This window comes from Ictalurus furcatus, chromosome 10, assembly GCF_023375685.1.
Source record: "Ictalurus furcatus strain D&B chromosome 10, Billie_1.0, whole genome shotgun sequence".
Lineage (NCBI taxonomy): Eukaryota > Metazoa > Chordata > Actinopteri > Siluriformes > Ictaluridae > Ictalurus > Ictalurus furcatus.
In genome coordinates, this window is record NC_071264.1 from 30,968,508 (window position 1) to 30,988,507 (window position 20,000).

General features: G+C 41.8%; 1 protein-coding gene across 6 annotated transcripts in view; it reads left to right on the top strand.

Moving 5' to 3' along the window:
* Positions 1-20,000, top strand: part of scube2 (signal peptide, CUB domain, EGF-like 2) — a 35,448-nt gene that overhangs the window by 1,978 nt on the left and 13,470 nt on the right. Inside the window, exons 3-16 of one of the 6 annotated variants that reach the window (XM_053634791.1) lie at positions 698-823; positions 1,199-1,333; positions 5,114-5,236; positions 5,502-5,618; positions 8,546-8,635; positions 10,548-10,664; positions 11,432-11,554; positions 11,946-12,062; positions 14,213-14,335; positions 15,031-15,147; positions 15,259-15,351; positions 16,066-16,188; positions 17,147-17,314; positions 17,581-17,787. In XM_053634791.1, the coding sequence (XP_053490766.1) occupies positions 698-823; positions 1,199-1,333; positions 5,114-5,236; positions 5,502-5,618; positions 8,546-8,635; positions 10,548-10,664; positions 11,432-11,554; positions 11,946-12,062; positions 14,213-14,335; positions 15,031-15,147; positions 15,259-15,351; positions 16,066-16,188; positions 17,147-17,314; positions 17,581-17,787 (1,779 nt within the window). Of the gene's footprint in view, positions 1-697; positions 824-1,198; positions 1,334-5,110; positions 5,237-5,501; positions 5,619-8,545; positions 8,636-10,547; positions 10,665-11,431; positions 11,555-11,945; positions 12,063-14,212; positions 14,336-15,030; positions 15,148-15,258; positions 15,352-16,065; positions 16,189-17,146; positions 17,315-17,580; positions 17,788-20,000 lie in introns of all 6 variants that reach the window. The other 5 variants (XM_053634789.1, XM_053634790.1, XM_053634792.1 and 2 more) reach the window with 5 other exon arrangements.

Below are 20,000 nucleotides of genomic sequence, written 5' to 3' on the forward strand. Positions count from 1 at the left end.
TATATATATATATATATATATATATATATATATATATATATATATATTATTAAATGCTGAAGGGCATTTCAGTGATTCTTTACGGAACCAGCACGGCTAAGTCCGATGTCAAATATTCCTATCAAGAAGATTCCGCTCATTCCTATCCTTTATCAGCCCTCACTTGCTGTTAAGAACGTGAAGTTCTAACTATAGTGATGGAATAACAGGTTACCAGGTTGGCTGGGAATGTGCTTTAGATTGAGTCAGGATTGGACCAGGGTAATTAGGAAGTGGAATGATGAATAAAGGCAAGTAAATTGCGCTGTTTTCTATTTCTGACTTTACACATGAACGGGAAAGTGACTTTTCCACTGTACATGCTTACAGATAAAAATGCAAATGCGTGTTTCACACAAACAAATGAATCAATTCTAAAATTGTTCACACTCCTCACTTGGCAAGTCCGATTACTAGCACATTTAATAAGTTTGCATTTTAATCAGCATTTATTTAAAATAATATCTCAAGTCTGGATTATTTTGCGATGGGATTTGATTGCAATGTGTTTCATGGTGCAGTTTGTTGTGAGTTGCCTTTTAAGGAAAGAGGCGGAGCTGAGCAACTCTAGATGCAGAGCCAATTTCAGGACCAGAAAAGATTTTTGGGATTTAAGGACAGCACCTTTAACCAGTAGTAACCCGTTGTGTTTTTGTAGATATCGACGAATGCGATTCTGAATTCAACGGTGGCTGCGTGCATGAGTGTAACAACATCCCGGGAAATTACCGCTGCACGTGTTATGATGGATTTAATTTGGCCCACGATGGACACAACTGCCTCGGTAACAATCAGGTTTATTAAAGGACACCTTTAGATGAGTCATGAGGATGGGGATGTAAATGATTGTTCATTATTGTGTAGAACCATAAATTAGAGGAGTGTAAAATAGGCTTTACACAGGATTTAGCCTTTGTTGACGTGCACTGTTGTCTACAGTAATGTAGGTGTACTGTATGTAAACACTTCTTATATTGCATGCATCACAGATGAATTTCCTTCACTGATTTCGATGATCTCAGCCAATGCATGAGAAATGTTTCAGATATTTCATGATTAGAATCTAAAGTGTTAGAACTGCGTGTGTTTTGGGCATCAGGTGAATGTAGTGTGTAAAGTTTGGGGTTTTTAATGTGTACTGTGCACGTTTTACCATTAGACGTGGACGAGTGTCTTTTCAACAATGGCGGCTGTCAGCATGTGTGTGTCAACACCATGGGAAGTTACGAGTGCCGCTGCAGGCACGGATTCTTCCTAAGTGACAATCAGCACACGTGCATCCATCGCTCAGTAGGTGAGTAGCTTCACACGTTCTCAACGGCATGCCGCCGTTTCAGTTATATAGTGACGGAGTCCTGGGGAGATGTTTCAGCAGCTGCAGCTCATAGAATCTTTATAAATAAGGAATAAAACTCGAGTAATGACGTGGAGTTACTGTTCCCTCCCCGAACAGCACGGTTTATTCCTCTTATACCACGGCAATTTACCAGTGATTACACTCTTATTTATTAAAGAATGACTTTTTTAATCTGTTTATAGTTGCATTTAATGTTGTGGAACATCAGTGACCAGGTTCTCTCTTACGTTAGAGCAGCTGTAATCAGTCGCTCCCTCACCAGCGTCTCTTTTTTTTTCTCTAGAAGTTAATAAGACAAAAAAATGCAGCTTGTTCCGCATGTTCGTGAGAATCCACAAAAAGAAGCGTAAACTCCTCTGTGCTGAAGATGTGGAAAACTTAGTTACGGCTTCACCTCGGACTGTTACACAGCGCTGACACTGGAGACTCCTTCCACACACGTTACATAAACATCTCCTCAGCAGATCGTTTACTGAATACGAGTACGAGTCCCTGTAAACACGCTGTTACTATAGAAACGAGAACGTATTAGAACCAGCGCATTAATGATGAATAAACCTGAGATGTGAAGCTGCGCTACTGTCAGAGCTGCTGTTATAGAAAAGTAATCAACACCTCCTGACCAATCAGAACTCACCAGTGCTGTAAAGTTTTAGATTTTATGTTTCGTAGCGCTGCTACGATGGTGAGAGAGATAAACCTCTGAAAGGTGTTTTTGCGTATCGGAGTGTTTGCTAAACGTGTCTCTGGTCCGTGTCAGGTCTAAGGTCGGTGCAGAACCCGGGCTAATTCATAAATGTCGGTGCATATGAGCACTTGATTGACAGCAGAATAGAGAGTGACAGCTTTAAACTTTGTGATCCCTTTTTCTTTCTGGTTCATTATCCACACTGTGGGGGGAGAAAAGAGACCGTACGTCATGTGGAACAAAATGAGTCAGTAACTGCGGCACTCGGCTCGTAGATCAGAATAAAGCACCTTTTTATGGAGCTTCTCAGCCTCGAGCATTGTCACTTTCTCACTTCTCGCCAAACAAAAGCCCCACCACTCCCCCTCACCCCTCTGTAAAATGAACTGCAAAGCTTTCCACCCCATTGGGTTTCTCCGGGCAAACCCGCGAAATCCTATTAACACGTCCAGTGTGGGGTTCGGTGTGAATGAGGGACGCCGACCTGCTACACTCGCTTACGGCAGGTCAGAGTGCAGCCGAATAAATAGCACTGGATTTGAAAAGAGTCTCTCACACACACACACACACGTAAAGGGACAGATGGATCAGGATAGAAATGTACGTGTGTGTGTGAGTGTGTGTGTGTGTGTGTGTGTCTGTTGCTAATTACACCCTGATTGCTATTAATCTGCCGGATCACATTTTAACAAACTGCAGATGTGTGCTGAGGAGACAAAACAAAACGCCCTTTAAATTCAGTTGAATGGAGAAAGTGAACACTTATGAAGCAGCGCTCTGAGCTGCTTTCTCTGGAACTTTTATTTATTTACCGCCTTTTTTTGGGCCTGGGCTTTTAACACGGAGGAAGAGCTTCAGTAAAATGACATTTATTCAAATTAAAAGTAGAGATGCACCGATGTATCGGCCGATAAAGACGACTTTCACACCGTAGTTTAAAAACATGGTACGATCATGGCGGATTATATCCTGTGAAATAGAGAGTGTGGGAAAACACATGGATGTGGTGCTGTGTGTAAAGATGTCGTCTCTGTGTGGAACGATGATGAAACTGCAGCGTGTAATGTCTGTAGTCTCTGCACTGATAATATTTCACACCGGACGCTGCAGCAGTGAAGCGCGAGTTTCAGCGTCGAATCGAAATGATTTCCCCTGCGCCACTCGCGCTGAATTAAAGCTCCAGTACACCGTTTAAAGATTTAAATGAAGAGGAGCGACAAAGTTTATATTTCACAGAAACATAAATTGATTTGTAGAGCAGTATATTTCATATCCAGTTAATGTGAATATATAAAAGTGAATATTATATTTCACCAGTGTGATGTTCAGGGATGAAGCAGAAATGCTTGTGTGTGTGGAGAGTGACTGTGAGACTAACAGGAGGATTTTTATAATGCAGTCGATGTTAATATGAATGAATAACGTTCAATAAGTTAATAATCTTTCTTTAATCTTCAGAACCGAGTTCATGTGTTCATGTTAATGTGAGTAATGTGTGTTCTGTTTATGAGACCGGTTACTGTCAAACGTGTTGAAATGGAGAGAATAAAGTTTTTATTTTCATTTCTTTCAGAACTGTGGAATTAATTATTATTCATTTAGAAGAAGATATAAAAGGCAGAACTATCGGTATCGGTCGATATCACGCTGAATAATCGCTTATCGTATCGGCTGAGAAATTTCATATCGGTGCATCTCTAATATATATTATATATATATATATATAATGTGTATGTATGTAATATAATATATATAACGTGTGTGTGTGTGTGTGTGTAAAGCATGTAATGGAAATTATAGTATCGGCTGAGACATTTAATATCGGTGCGTCTCTAATTACAAGTTATTATATTTTAGTTATCATTTTTTTTTACATTGGAATTTAAACACAATTAAAATGACGTCTTCTCTTCATCAGTAACATTTCCCAGATTTCCCCATGAGTATCTCACTGTCTGTCTGTCTCTCTGTCTCTCTGTCTGTCTGTCTGTCTCTCTGTCTGTCTGTCTATCTCTCTGTCTCTCTGTCTGTCTCTCTGTCTCTCTCTCTCTGTCTGTCTGTCTGTCTCTCTGTCTGTCTGTCTGTCTCTCTCTCTCTGTCTCTCTGTCTGTCTGTCTGTCTGTCTCTCTCTGTCTCTCTGTCTGTCTGTCTGTCTCTCTCTGTCTCTCTGTCTCTCTCTGTCTCTCTGTCTGTCTCTCTGTCTGTCTGTCTGTCTGTCTCTCTCTCTCTGTCTCTCTGTCTGTCTGTCTGTCTCTCTCTCTGTCTCTCTGTCTGTCTGTCTGTCTGTCTCTCTGTCTCTCTGTCTGTCTGTCTGTCTGTCTATCTGAGAAAGAAAACACATTTTTAAACTTCTCCATAGAACATTTCTGTACATTTTCCCCTTATTTATTTATTTATTATATTCGAATATTCTATTCAGATCCGTTGCAGGTTGTATTTATCAACTTAAAATCACGTACCGCAGATTTATTAGTTTCAGATTTGTCGTGTCACAGTTCACACATTTACTAAGTAAAATATAAAATAGGCTTTTACTTTTGAAGCACATTTCAGTGCTTTTTAACTTCTAAACTTTCAACATTTTAACTTTTAAGCAAGTAGAATGTCTTGATTAATTAGGAAATGTATCTCATCTTTAATTATTAACTGGATTTAAAGCTTCCCATCAACTGCTTATCTTTTTTTTAACCTTGCTTTTATTTGCCTTTCTCCTTATTTCAGCTAAAGTCATGTACTTTTCTTCTTCTTTGTATAATGCAGAGTGTGAAATGTGGCTTTTCAGACATTCAGGTCTGACTTTGAGAGAGAAGAACCCTTCTCTGAGGTGATTCAGGGTTCTTTGGATGGCTCATCATGTTTAACTTCAGGGAAAGTGTTCTACCTGCAGCTCTTTCTCAGTTGTAGGGATTTACACAGAACCTTTAAAGGTTTCACTGAAAGGATGGACATTCAAAGAAGGCTTCGTGGTTCTAGATTGAAGCTTTCTTTCATGCTTCATTCCTTCTAACTGCTTCTCTTCCTCACAGAAGGTCTGAGCTGCATGAACAAAGAGCACGGCTGCGAGCACATCTGCAGAGAGACGCCCAAAGGTGGAGTTTCCTGCGAGTGCCGCCCGGGGTTCGAGCTCGCTAAGAACCAGCGCGGCTGCATCCGTAGGTGTCGGGAGTACGGTTTCCATGCTCTGCGTTTTGCAAGTTTTGCTAAAAATGATGAAAAATGTGTGGTGTTTGGTGAAGAGGTGAAGAGTTTTGGGTGTAGTGATGTCACGTGTAAAGGATCATGCGGAGTAAAAAAAGTCATTTTGACCCTCATCCTAAAAAACATTCTCATAACACTCACAATGAGTGAAACATTGCGTAATATTACGAAATACACACCTAATCAACATCTGACGCCATCGGTCTTCTTGTTGCCTAGTGACCTGTAACCATGGCAACGGGGGGTGTCACCACGTCTGTGAGGACACGGAGCACGGGCCGGTGTGCAGGTGTCACGCCAGATACATGCTTCAGACCGACGGTCGCTCATGTGTAGGTACGTAGCCATGAACTTGTGTCTGAAACTGCGGCTGCACAATGATGATCATCTTTATGTCTCTGAAACTCCAAACAAAGCAAGTGTAGAGATCATGAATGCACACACACACACACACACACACACACACACACACACACACACGCACGCACACGCATCAGATAGCAAGAAGCAACAGCTGGAGCCTACAGACTGTGTGCTCATTGTGTGTGTGTGTGTGTGTGTGTGTGTGTGTGAGGTCCATATGTATCAGCGCTTCATCTTCATCTCTTTCACTTTCACTCCACCAGCATGGCCTGCATTCTTTAGCTTTCTCCTCGTCATCCTCCTCGCACATAGACGAGATCAGAATAAGTTTATGCTGTCAGGGAGGTCTGAGATTCACTGCAGTGAATGCTGGAGGTCAATTTATTTGTGTGTGTGTGTGCGTGTGTGTGTGCGTGTGTGTGTGTGTGTAGTAAAAAAACACAGTACATGCTTTATAGCAACATGAACAGTTTATAAACTACCAGCTGCAATATTTTGTTTTTTCCAGCAGTTTGCGCTTCATCAGGACATCCCTCATCACACAGTTTTATTCTTATTTTTATTACTGATATGAACATAAATGTTACATATGTATTGTTTCAGTAAATATATTTCCAATGAGGTTATTCGCGTAAAATTTTCACCAGACATCAGAATTAACTCAAGAAATCCACAAGTATAAAGGGTTAAAATTAAGTGGAATGAAGTGGAATGACACATTATCTGTGCAAATTAATATCAGCTGGGTTAGTAAAGTGATGGTCTATCAAAAGGCTTTTCGTTACCAAGGTGTCACACAAGAACCATCTCATGATGGGTTAAAGCAAAGAGCACTTCCAAGACCTTCAGAACCGTATTGTTGTGAAACATATTGATGGAATCGGATACGGACGTATTTCACAACTTCTCAATCCTCCAGAAAGCACCATTGGGGTCGTTATCCACAAGTGGAAGCAACATCTCTCCGTCATCAACCGGCCACGCACAGGAGCTCCTCACAAGATCTCTGACCAGAGAGTCAGAAGAATAGTCAGAAGAGTAGCCCAAGAGCCAAGGACCACTCGGAAAGAGCTCCAGAAACACTTGGAGGCAGCAGGAGCCATCTTCACAGATAAAACAATAGGCGGTGCACTCCACTGCTCACGCTCACCCGCAAGACTCCATTACTAAAGAAAAGGCATGTCGAAGCTCGTTTAAAGTTTACTACAACTCATTTGGACAAGCCTATGAAACACTGGGAGAGTGTAGTCTGGTTAGTCGAGAGCAAAACTGAACTTTTTGGCTGTCATACTACACGCCATGTGTGGAGAAGAAATGTCACTGCACATCACCCTTAAAACACTACACCAGCAGTGAAGTCTGGAGGTGAAGCGTCATGGTGTGGGGCTGTTTTTCATCACATGGTACTGGAAGACTTCATATAATTGAAGGAACGATGAACGGAGCCCTTTACTGGGAGATTCTTGAGAAGAATCTGCTGCATCCACCAGGATGATGAAGATGAGACGTGGGTGGAGCTTCCAGCAGGACAACGATCCAAAGCATACAGCAAAGGAAACTCTCAACTGGTTCAGAGAAAATAAATCAAGGTGTTAGAACGGCCAGTCAATCACCTGACTCGAATCCAACTGAACAAGATTGAAAGACAATAAGTTTAGAAGAACGGATCAAAATCACACACACGGAATACTGCGGAACATTAATTTCTTCATACAGGAAGCGTCTGACAAACAAAGGCTTCTCCACTAAGTATTAAATACATTTCAGTTAGCGTGTTCAGTACTTTTCCCCCGTGTCATTCCACTTTATTACACATAACTTTATTTATGGACTTTAATGTTGTGAATTCTTTATATTTGCAGATTTCTTGAGTTAACACTGATGTCTGGTGACAATTTCATCTGAATAACCTCATTGGAAATATATTTACTGAATAAAACTTATTTCCCCCCACTGTAAACCTCCTTACAGAAAATTTTAACGTCAACACTTTTTAAAACTGTATTTATGTGGCGTGTCCGGTGTAACGTACGGGAACCGGCGCATTAACATAAACCTGTGATTCTAGGCCGCGCTGCTGTTAGAGGAAATGAATCAACATCTACACTGATAAATGAGGCTCGGGGCTTGTTAATATTTAATATCAATTTTTTACTCCCATCTCAGCTTCCTGTTTCTGAGGTTTCACTGAGAAATGATCGAATCGTTTAATAAAGTAAATCATTTGAGTCAGAATAACGCCGGACTGTGTTTAATTTTAAACTGTGCGATTCCAGACCGAGTTACTGAATAATCAGATTTAGGATGAGCAGCTGAATAATGAGTCTTAAATTAAATCAGTTTCATTTTGATAATGTTTTATTATGATTTTCTTTGTTTTGAATAAACTTTATATGTAAATAACCTGAGAATTTGAGTGCTAGATGAGTAAAAACATTATTATTATTATTATTATTATTATTATTATTATTATTATTATTATTGTAAAGATCTTCATCTAACTCCATATATTATTGAAGTTTTTAATGGCTAAAAACATCTTGTTTTTACTTTTAACTCACATTGATTTTTTTTCTGTTTTAAAGGAATGTTACTTTTAAGCTGTTTTAATCGTTGTACTTGAACACATTTTTAATGTTATGAATTTTTATAATGTTATATTTTTTCTCACTGCTTTTCTTTGTTGTGTCTATTTTACTGTTTTATTTCTGACTCTCTTTTGTTTCTTTATTTCAGTTTTTTCCTTCACGCTGTAAAGTACTTAGTGCGTTAAATGCATAAAATAAAATTTAAAAAAAATAAAATAATTATTATTCTTATATTTCTGCTGCATGGAGTTCTTTCTGTTTATTTAGAATATCACATCAGTTAATCTTCCTGCTGATATTTTGTTATTTCAGAAAGAGATGACGTGACCCCTAGCAGCTCTGACCACAACGCCACGTCTCTCGCCGAGGTGGACAAACGCGTCAAGCGGCGACTCCTGATGGGTAAAACATCCATAACACCCGAGTCTGAACGGCGTGCTTTTCTCACGACTTCTTAAGAGCGGTGAAAAACTTTGTGTTTAATCTCGGTGTAAAGTTTTTGTAGCTGTGAGTTCAGAGGAGCGTTTTCCCCGGCTGCGCTGCCGCATTCCTCAGACCTGAAAGCAAACTGTGAAATGACTGAGAACCCGTGCGTTCTCACCTCAGATCTCTCTCCTGTAAAATCCGTTCTGGTGATGGTGTGGTAAATTTCTCACGTGTAGCTGTGAGGAGGTTTCCTGTACGCTCGGTCTGTTCACACCCACACTCGGGTGTTCCGGTCTCGGCTCTGTCCTAGTGCCAGAACCTAATCTGAAAAAACCCAACTCCGTGCTCATGTACAGATGTTTCCTGATTAACACACAGCCTGAACGTTATAGCAGCCGAGTCTCCGTCAGCAGGGATCTGTATTAACGCGCTCGGAAGTATACACCCCGCAGGCGCGCTGTAGTTTGTAGTTTATTTATTTGAATGAATCCTTTATCACAGTGTATAATAACTCGAACCCTGCACCACATCTTCACTTTTTTCATGCCTTAAAAAAATAAAACCTAAACAAGCGGGCTCCGTCTCGAGCAGTCGCGTCTGTAGGGAAAAAAAACAGCTCTCGCACACCTTTGGAAAATATAAATATCGATCTTATCGCTAAGTTAGAGAAAGAGATAAAAAAGATATGAGAGTGTGTATGGAGAGACATTCAGAAACGAGAAAACAAGAAGACATGAAGGAAAGAGAACGGAAGGAAAATAAAAACAGCCGGAGAGATGAATAAAAGTCCGGGAGATGTTCGGAAATATCACTCTGATCTTTATCCTCTGTTTTCAGATCCCAGTGTTTTATTCACCAGTTACGGTATGTACAAGGAATTTTATTTACGTCGAAGTGTCCTATAAAGACAACATTACAGAATAATATAAGAATATATTTACACTACAGTAAAGAACAGAAACACAGCACACAGAACCGTGGGAATATTACCAAAATCTGGCGCGTTTAATCATTACAGAAAATTAAACACTTTTATAATAATGAAAGAAATAGCATTGTTGGGTAAATATCTGGCCAGACAGTGTTTCATGCAATCACATTCTTTATTCATTAAATTTTTGAACATCAGAGAATTACAGGAAGTGTCTTGTCAGTGAAAGCATTTTAAAGCACAACCTTTGCACTCAGTGTGGATGCATTGAGTACAGAATAAACCTGAGTGAGTAGACGCGTAGAACCGGAGGACTTGACTTGACTCGGATTAATGCTTTTCATGTTGGTGACTCATGAAAGGAGGTGTTGGAGAATCGGTCTCTGCTGAGGACGGCCTGTAGTCTGGCGTGACGTTGCTGTGGATGGAACCACACAGAGACGCTGAAGATGATTGTAGATGTTCTGACTTGGATAGACTAATGATTGCACTTGCTAAAATCTAAGCTCAGATAACTTCAGCTGGAGATTATAGACTCAAAGCTCGAACTCTACTGCCATCAGAACTGACTCTGACTCTGACGTACTGAAGATCCTTCACCACACCGAGCGCTGCGTGGCTCTGTAGTGTACAGCTGTGGATGAGTAATGACTCGTGTTCTGACTCTCCGGTGTCACGCGAAGACGACCGGCTCCATTTTGAGTCTCAAGGTTTCTTCCTCGTGTCGTCTCGGAGAGTTTTTCTTCACCACCGTCTCCTCTGACCTCTTCATTAAAGAGAAATTTAAATCTAGATCTACACCCGGATGATGTGTGTGGAGCTGCTTTGTGACAGTGCGCACTGTTAAAAGACTAACATGAATACAGTGAATTGAACTGAGGTTTAGGATTAATACACTGTGTGTGTGTGTGTGTGTGTGTGTGTGTGTGTGTGTGTGTGTGTGTTGTTGTTTTTTAGAGACCTGTGCTGTAAATAATGGAGGATGTGACAGTATGTGTAAGGACACGTCCACCGGCGTCCGCTGCAGCTGTCCTGTGGGTTTCACTCTCCAACCGGACGGCAAAAGCTGCGAAGGTCCGAACAGAACCGTGTTTTATTAATAGACTTATATTTCCAGAAGTATGTGTACCCCAGACCCTCACACCCCTACGTGCTTCTTGAACATCCCATTCCAAAAACATGGGCATTAATATGGAGTTGTTCCTCCTTAGCTGTTATAATACGCTCCAGTCTTCTCTTCTGGGAAGGCTTTCCACTAGATTTTGGGGCGTGGCCGTGGGGATGTGTGTTCATTCAGCTACAGGAGCGTTAGTGAGGTTGAGGTCAGGCGCTGATGTTGATGTAAAGAGACTCCAGTTCCAGTTCATCCCAAAGGTGTTCAGTGGGGTTGAGGTCAGGACTCTCGAGTTCTTCCAACTTCTTCCAACCTTCACACACCACGTCTTCATGGAGCTCGCTTTTGTACCCTCATACTGTGTGGGTGTGATGTTCAGGGGTGCACATACTTTATTGCATATAGTGCAATAGATTTCCTCACTGCAAAAAATAATATCTTAGCAAGTAAAAATACCTTGAATATAAGATATACAAGTTCTTCTAATATTTCTCTTTCTTTGATTAAATAAATATGTCATGATTAAGCCTTTGAAACTGTATTATTTTATTATCGTTTTTTCAGGCATTTATTTCTAGAAAAAAGCTCAATTTATCTACCATTAGAATAAAACCAACTTAAAATGAGTACATGTTTGTAGAAATTAGCTTAATGGACTTATATTAATGTCACAAAACTATTGTGTGTGTGTGTGTGTGTGTGTGTGTGTGTGTGTGTGTGTGTGTAGACATAGACGAGTGCGAGTTCCACAACGGAGGCTGTGACCACTTCTGTAGGAACACCATCGGGAGCTTCGAGTGTAGCTGTCGCAAAGGCTTCAAACTGCTGACAGATGAGCGCTCCTGCCAGGGTTAGGCTTCTGTTCTTCTGTTTGTAGTGGTGTGTGTGTGTGTGTGTGTGTGTGTGTGTGTGTGTGGTTAGCCTGAGAGATAAGAGCGTCTCTTGAAGCGTGCCCGTATCGACTTGCAGGATATCTTTGAAGATCTTTAACTCGGGCGAGCTTTAAGGAGACGTCGGTAAAGCACACAGGCTCCGCCCTCGGAGGAATGCGCGTCTCCCTGTTATTATTAACCACGGCCTAGATGTTTCTTTCAGATTCAATATTTGATGTTGAAGCTGAAAATGAGCACACGCACTGTAGACTTGACAGATGTATAATTACATTGTGTGTATATATGGATATATTTATGTATATATATTTATGTATATATATTTATGTATATATATTTGCTTAATTATAGATATTGACGAGTGCTTCTTTGAGAGGACGTGTGACCAGACTTGTGTGAACTCCCCGGGAAGCTTCGAGTGTGTGTGTAATAAGGGATACACACTCTACGGGCTTGCACACTGTGGAGGTACGCCTGGGTTCTCCCGAATGATTGCATGTTTATATTCCATTTCTGATGAGCAGCAGATTTAGGGATTAGGATAAGCACCGACTGCAGCGCTGAGTTCACTGAATCACTGAATCACAGAGTTAGCAACAAGACGCTAATCACGTTGACGCGGCGGTACTGTTACCACCCTGATGATGTTCCTGTAGCGGCACGTCCCGAAGTGTTTTATTCTTCTTGTACTGCAGCAATTTACCATCAGATACATTTTTTAATTTATTCAAGAATGGTGCGTCACACTCTTTATCCATTTATAGTTACATGTAAAGGGTTTTTTTTTTTTTTTTTTGCGTGAAACGAGTTGAAATCGGCAAAATTGCACTAGCACAGGTTCTTCTTTTAAACTTCTACCGGTGAAGACACACATGTAATGACTTTCTATGATTTATAAAGTATGCCACAGACACAGGAAACATTTTTTATTACTTTTCTGACCACAAGAACTGTCGGGTTCTCTAATATACACGTCTCGGTCGTGGTGATTTGCCTTGGCATGTGAGGCACGGCAGCCATTTTTCAGTGCTTTGTCGGAGGAAGACTGTCCTGTCATGTTCTACGACAGCGTTGCGTGGTATGCGGTCTTTCGCAGTGATGCTTGTGGGTAAATGAGACCTTTTAGCCGTACTTCTGTTTGACACGCGAGAATCACAGAGGGCTGTGTCTGAATGCACGTTGTGATGTCACACGGAACGTCTCGGCCCAAATCTGCAGAAAATTGGTGGTAATTTTGAAAAATCGCAAGCTTCTCAGAATATTGCAGAGTTTGCTTGATTTTGTGCTCCTGGAGGGACTTATTTAAGGTTGTGGAACTTCCATGAAGCAAGTTAGTTCCTGTTCTCTCTGACACTATAGCAATATCAGTTCAGTTCCAGCACTGAAAAGTTCTTCAAATGTTCTTGGAGTAATTAATGTTTATTTTCATTTTATTTTATTGCTTCTTAAACTTTTTCTGCTTGATAGGGGAACATACAGGTGTAGGGTTCTACAACAGTCACGTCCATCAGAAGTCTTAAGGGTTCTCGATCAGCCATTTTTACTGATACACAAAGAAAAGCTGTTTTTGAGGCGCTACACGCTCAGAATGAAGTGTGATGAGAAAGAAAAGCAGGTTTTTACCATCGTGCGTGTGACCGTTGTCTTTAGTACTGTTCGGATGGGATTCGTTTTCCCGACGCGTGTGTAGTCGGGGGACGTGTGTAGGCATTCTGATCAACACAGGATCTCTGTTTAAATCACACAGATGGGCGTGTCTTCATGCATGTACTAAACACTCCGTGTGCACTACACACACCGCAGTTTACTACACACGGATTGTTCTGATGTTTATTGTAAGGGCTTGTTGTAGGGGGCGTGGCCACATTTCACCATTAGCAGGTCGCAGGACTATAACATTTGTGTAGTGTGTATGTGTGCTACAGTAGGAACTCGAAAACTTCTCTAAAAGCCCTGGAAGCATCGCTTCTCTGCCACGCGCTTTCACGCCTCGTCTAGACTTTATTGTTCTGCGTTGTTTGGTTTAAATAGAAAAGAGAAAAGAGAAAAGAGCGAGCGCTTCCTGGAGAGTCTTTATACTGAAGAACATAACACAATCTTTACCAACATGTCACTTCAGATGGGATTTATATTACCTGGAGTTTACAGAAGGGAAAATTATTATTATTATTATTATTATTATTATTATTATTATCATGGCATATTTTCTGAAAATGTGATTATAATATGAATCCGAAAGCACAATAAAATTCTAGAGATCCTTCTGGAATAATTGCTCACCTCCACATGGAAAACTAATCCCGTCTGAACAGGGCTTTAGATGATGTGTTTAGCTTCATAGATGATGGATGGTAAAATCTTTCCTCATAATCAGTTCGGCTCTTACACCGCCGTAGCTCGGACTGTCTCTTAAAGCGGATGGATTGGTTCTGGGGAACAGCACCGCGGCTGTGTGTGTGCTGAGTGAAGTAAAGCCGAGGTGGAAGCAAATGCAATAGATCTGATTTGGCTTGGAGTGTTTATGAAGATATTTAAAGGTGGGGTAAACTGGTAATCTTATTTATTATTAAAGTGTTGGACTGACGAGAATCCTGTTTCATTTTGCTCTTCGATGTCAGACATTAACGAGTGCAGCGTGAATAACGGAGGCTGTGGACACGTCTGTGAAAACACCATGGGAGGATTTCAGTGTCAGTGCAGAGCGGGATACAGACTGCACTGGAACAAGAAGGACTGCGTCGGTAAGACGACATCGAACTCGGAACGAGGGAGAGTTTATTTCTATTTCTGGGAGCTGAAAACAGGAGATACTTTGAGTTTCTTGGTTGCATTTTTCTGTCTTGCTCTTCTTTCGCCGTTTCAAGCCACTAACTTTAATCCACACGTATCGCTTTAGCTTTTTCATACAGCTGAGTGCAAATGAATTGCATCCCTAATGGGTTTTAAATGGAAAAACTAATCATGTTTGTCTGTTTTACAGTTTTAAAATGTAGCCATAGTATTCTGAGGTGAATATTACTCGTGAGAGGATCCTAAAGTGGTTGAGAGGATGTGAGAATCCCGGATTGTGAAAATCCCAGGAGGTGGATTATCTACTGTAAATGTTATATTCTCAGTGTTTCCCGGGATCAACTTTAGATCCATCCTCATCTGGACTCGGATAAATCACTTACCGAAGAACAATTAATAATCTTTTAATATTCTAACCAGCACAGTTTGTCTATTTTTGTTACTTGTGATAAAGAGGAGCGTGTGTGAAACCATGCACACTCAACATCGTGCTGCTATACGTGACATTTCCCGTCCTAAAGGTATGCAAACCTTTGCACTCAGTTATATGTAGGTTAAAAATCCTGCTGTGTCGCGTTTCGTCATTTCTCTGACTGCATCGGTCCATCCTGCGTTTATCTGTGAGTTTATGATCTCGAACATTCAGAAGCTGACGGTTCTCCGGTGGTTATGGTTCCTTTGAGACCGACGCTGAACTGCAGTAAACACGGAGGAGCTGAACACTGCTTCCTCACCTGTCAGTCTCAGGTGAACATCAGCAACGGTGAGTGCACATGCATGCTCTCGGATCGCTTCACACGCTTTCGCTTCACTTCGGATCGTGTTGCACTCAGCCGTCTCTCGCGTCTCTCGCTCCGGTATGTTGCGTATGCAGGCGCTGAAGATTCCTACACCGTGACCTGTGGCCTGCCGCTGCCGGGCTCGTCTGGAGGAGGACATCGGGGCGACGGCGGGACTGTCTGCTCAGGCAAGTACACGCATGCATCAGTGTCACGTCTCACCTCCGTGGGATCGCTTTCACAGGAAACGGCCAGATGAGATTGTTGATTTGAAATGAATATCGTAAAAACCGAGGGTTCTGTCTTCGCGACTAGGAGGGTGTGCATTCAAATCCCAGACACGAACATATCCTGGATTTAGCAGAATGTTGTTATCGATCTTCACAAGAGCCAGAAAACATCTCCAAAGCATCGCTGATCCACCTCCAGACTTTACACCAAGCTGCCTTGTATTCGCTCTTCTTTTTATTTGTCTCATCTGACCATGAAACCGTCTCGATTATGAAGCTCGTTGAAGTTCAGGAACTTTTCTTTTGAGGAAATATACATATAATTATATGCAAGAGTCTAATTTCTGGGAACTTCTCATCCTTTCCAAACTTTTTATTGTAGCTTTGCTTGTGTTTTACTTTTATTTTAGCTGGTTAGAGATCATGTCAGATCCGTTACCTGACGTGTTCGAGTCGACAACCACATATCCTTTTGTGCTGAAGTTCTTCTGTTCTTTTTATGTGTGCAACCTCGTTTATTATACACAGGAAAGTGTCGAAGATTCACAAAGAATCACAGAGTTCCTGGACATTGCATGCATTTAAAAAAAAAAAAAAAAAAAGATCATATTTGAAATATTCTGCTGTACATTTATACTCCATTAAACCTGTCCTTCATTTATTTTCTTTCAGGTTCGGACTCCTCCTGCACTCACAGGATCAAAACCACAGCCACGTTTAAATGGGGTCAGGGGAAATGCAGTCTGAAGCGGAGTCCGGAAAAACTCACCGAGAGCTTCAGCATGGCGCTGTCAGGTAAACCTTCTGAGTGTCTCTCTGCGGAGACAGAGTCCTGCTGGTGTACTTTACTGTGGCTGTGGATCGTGTGTGAACGCTGACAGAATAATCACGGATTCACGGCTCGTCAGAAATCAACCGGCACAGCATGTTAGTTTTTGGTTAACGTATTTGGTAAGATTCCTCAGCTGAGTTCTGGATTGTGATTGGTCAGAGGGTGTTGAGTAGTTTTCTCTAACAGCAGCTCTGACAGTAGCGCAGCTTCACATCACAGCTTTATATTCAGTTAATGCGCTCGTTCTAATACGCTATCGTTTCTATAGCAACAGCTCATTCACGGGGACGGGTACAGCGGACGCTCCACTAATAACAGACAGATTAGAAAGAAAAAACATGTTTAATCCATAAACGAAATGGCGACGTCTTCTGTAAGGAGATGTTTATGTAACGTTGATGGAAGGAGTCTCCAGTGCCAGTGCTGTGTAACAGTCAGAGGTCAAGCTGTAACTTCTGCAGCACAGAGGAGTTTACACGTCTTTGCGGTTTCTCGTGACATACGTAACGAGCTGCGTTTGTTTTTTTTTTTGTCTGATGAACTTAAAGAGAGAGAAAGAAGAGAGGCTGCTGAGGAAACGTTTCATGGATGTTCTACAACATTAAACGTAACTAAATGCAGATAAAAGTGTCATGTGTCCCTCTTCAGTTAATAAAACATCGTAATGGCTGCTGGTTTGGTATAAGAGGAATAAAAACTTCATCCTGTTATAGGAAAGGAATCATCTTTGGGTGGTAAGAGTAAGAGTTAACGGTTTCGTTACTCACTTTATTACATTCTTGATTTACAAGCAGCGCAAAAAAAGATACAGATTAGATTGATGCGTTTTCTCTTTATTCCCTCACTTTTCCTTCCTCCTCTTCTTCATCTTTATGAGCTCCATGACGTTCTTTTGAGAAATCCATGTCTGGTTTTCTGTAGATAAGAAGGCCTTGGCTACGGAAAACGTACAGTTCAGCTTCGTGAGTCTTCACTGTAACTCCTCAAGCCTCCGGCAGCGAAGTCGTCACGGCCGTAAAGCGGTGGAGGACGAGAGCTCGTCCATCACGGCGCTGTTTGAGCTCGATGTCGACCCAGAGGAGGTAACAGGTTGGTTTCGCTGCAGCGCTCAAACGCATGACGCCCTCTCTAAACCCTCTCACATTCTCGCCTTTCTGCTTGTGTTACGAGTCTCTGACCATCGCTTCCTTCTGTGCTAATAAACACAGGTCTGCTAGTGAAAGTATCTCCTGTTTAGTTGCTTTGGATCACGTCTGGGTGTGTATTGTTATGAATCGTGGAATGAAATGCATGCTGTAGGTGTGTGTGTGTGTGTGTGTGTGTTTTTCTGTGTCGTTATCGAGTGTCTCTGTCAGCAGAGGGCTGTGATCTGTCATGTGTCAAGCGGCGTTCAGAGAAGCGCCTGAAGAAGACCATCCGAACTCTCCGCAAGTCCATAAACAGAGAGCAGTTCCACCTGCACTTCGGCAGCTCGGAGTACGAACTCGCCAAGAAACCGGCGCGGGCCGCAGACGGCCCCGAACCCTGCGGCCCCGGACAAGTGCTGCGGGACAGGAAGTGTGGTGAGAGACTCCATTCTTTTCTTAAAGATCCTCTCTAGCTCCAATTTTTTTACTGTTCTCACGCCTCCGTGTTCGGACACCGTCCACATGACCCTGACGGTCTCCCGGGAAACACGCTCCACAGACGAAACAAACAAGTCCTTTAACATCCTCGGGTTCGATTGTGACTTTATGAAGCCTGTTGTGTTTGTATCGTCCACAACACACAACAGACCTTCTGTAAACCAGCGCAGGTCTCTCTCACACCTTTTCATTCTGCTTGCATTTAAATGGGAAGCCAGAGAGCTAAAGCTGAAAGGTCAACAAAATGTTTTAACCTCCGCTCATTTTAAACCTGACTAATCTCATTTCCTCCAGAGCCTAAGCTTTATTTGATTGTATACAGAAGTAATGCATGTTTATAACAATCAACACAGACAAAAGACATTTATTTACTTTTATTTACGTACTCCTCGTGAGAAAGCACTGAGACGAAGCTCCTCACTCGTGAATGACGTCCCAGCCGTAGGTGCGAACTGGAAAACCTGAACGGTAAATAAATAAATAAACATTACAGCTCGGTTTCTGGAATAATTCATCCTGTTTGTTTGGTGCTGGACTTAACATGTTGAACATTAAACTCAATTCTGAAAACTATGAAGAAAACACAACCTAGAAAACTATGAAGGTGAAACGAACAAAGTTTACAAAGTTTTGTACAAAGTTTTGAAATCTGCACCGTTTTCTCTGGATTCTCATTTTAAGCCTGGCGATAAACCGTGCACCCCTGTCTGACCTCTAAACTGCACATTTACACACCTCTTTTCTTCACGGATCTCTCATTAGTGCCGCGTAGACGAGTGTAACCAGCATGGGAACGGAGTAAACCACGCCCCCAGGACTGTCTGATGTCACAGGGCTTTGTTTACGTCTACAGCCAAAGTACATTTAAGAGCATTAAGTTAGAAATGACCCACATAAGAGACTTCTAGTTACTTTTATCATGATATTTACTCTTTAACGATCACTTCTAACTGTGCTGATGAAGTGTGTCGGGGAAGAGGCCGATATAACTGCTCGACTTTAGGTTCATTTCTACAGAACATGTTCATTCGTGTTTTGAATGAACGTTGGATTTAAATGTTATTTGCAGTACACAAGGTCATGTACATGCAGTGGTAATGACTGCGTTTGAGGAAATGGTTTATTTGATGGCACTGAAACGGTTCCAGTCATTTCAGGGAAACTTGACATCATAGTCAAGTCCAACATGGGGGATGAACCTTGTCTAATCACCCGTTTTCACTGGCAGGAAGGCCCGTCGATAAATTTAGTGTTTTAAAGAAAGAATTCACACTGTGACTAAATTTAAACTGCATGTACCAGATGGCGCTCGAATCTGATTGGTTCGAAGGTGTGCATTATTCTGGTATAACAGCACGGGTAGTTCTGGCTGTAACGCGAACGTTTATATCGTATGCGTATACGTTATCGTTTCTATAGTAACAGCTCATTCACGGGGACTCGTACGGCGGACGCGCCACATAATCTAAGATTAATAATAAATGGATTTAAGAAAAGAATGGGTTGTTTAACAAAATCATTCCCATAATCATTGGGTGGTGAAGTTTTCTTGGAAGGAGTCTCGGTTGTAAGCTCTCTCAGGCTTGGTTACGCTTTCTGTTTCACTACGTCTGCTCAGTAAAATGACACGCTGCGCTTTTTGAGTGTGAGAGAGAGAGAGAGAGGGAGGAAGAGAGAGAGAGAGCGGGAGGGAGAGCGAGAGGAAGGGAGAGAGAGAGAGAGCAAGAGGGAGGGCGAGAGGAAGAGAGAGGGAGAGCGAGAGAGAGCGAGAGAGAGAGAGAGGGAGAGAGAGAGGAAGAGAGAGAGAGGGAGAGCGAGAGTGAGAGAGAGAGAGTGAGAGAGAGAGAGAGAGCGGATGGTGAAGAATGACTGTTTATCGCACATATAATGTAAGTGAGATCAGGAACTAATTCGTCTCTCTGACGTTCCACGACATTAAATCTAACTATAAAGTGTTAAAATGTGCGGCGTGTCGTTCGTTAATGAATCAGATGTTGTGATGGTTAGCAAATCGCTGCGGTATAAGCAGAATAACACTCTCCAGATCGTGCTGTTATATGAAAATAACGCATTTCCGAGGGTAGCGCCATGCAGCATCACCCCCCCCCCCCCCCCGCATTATTATTTACATATAACAATATGATTTATCG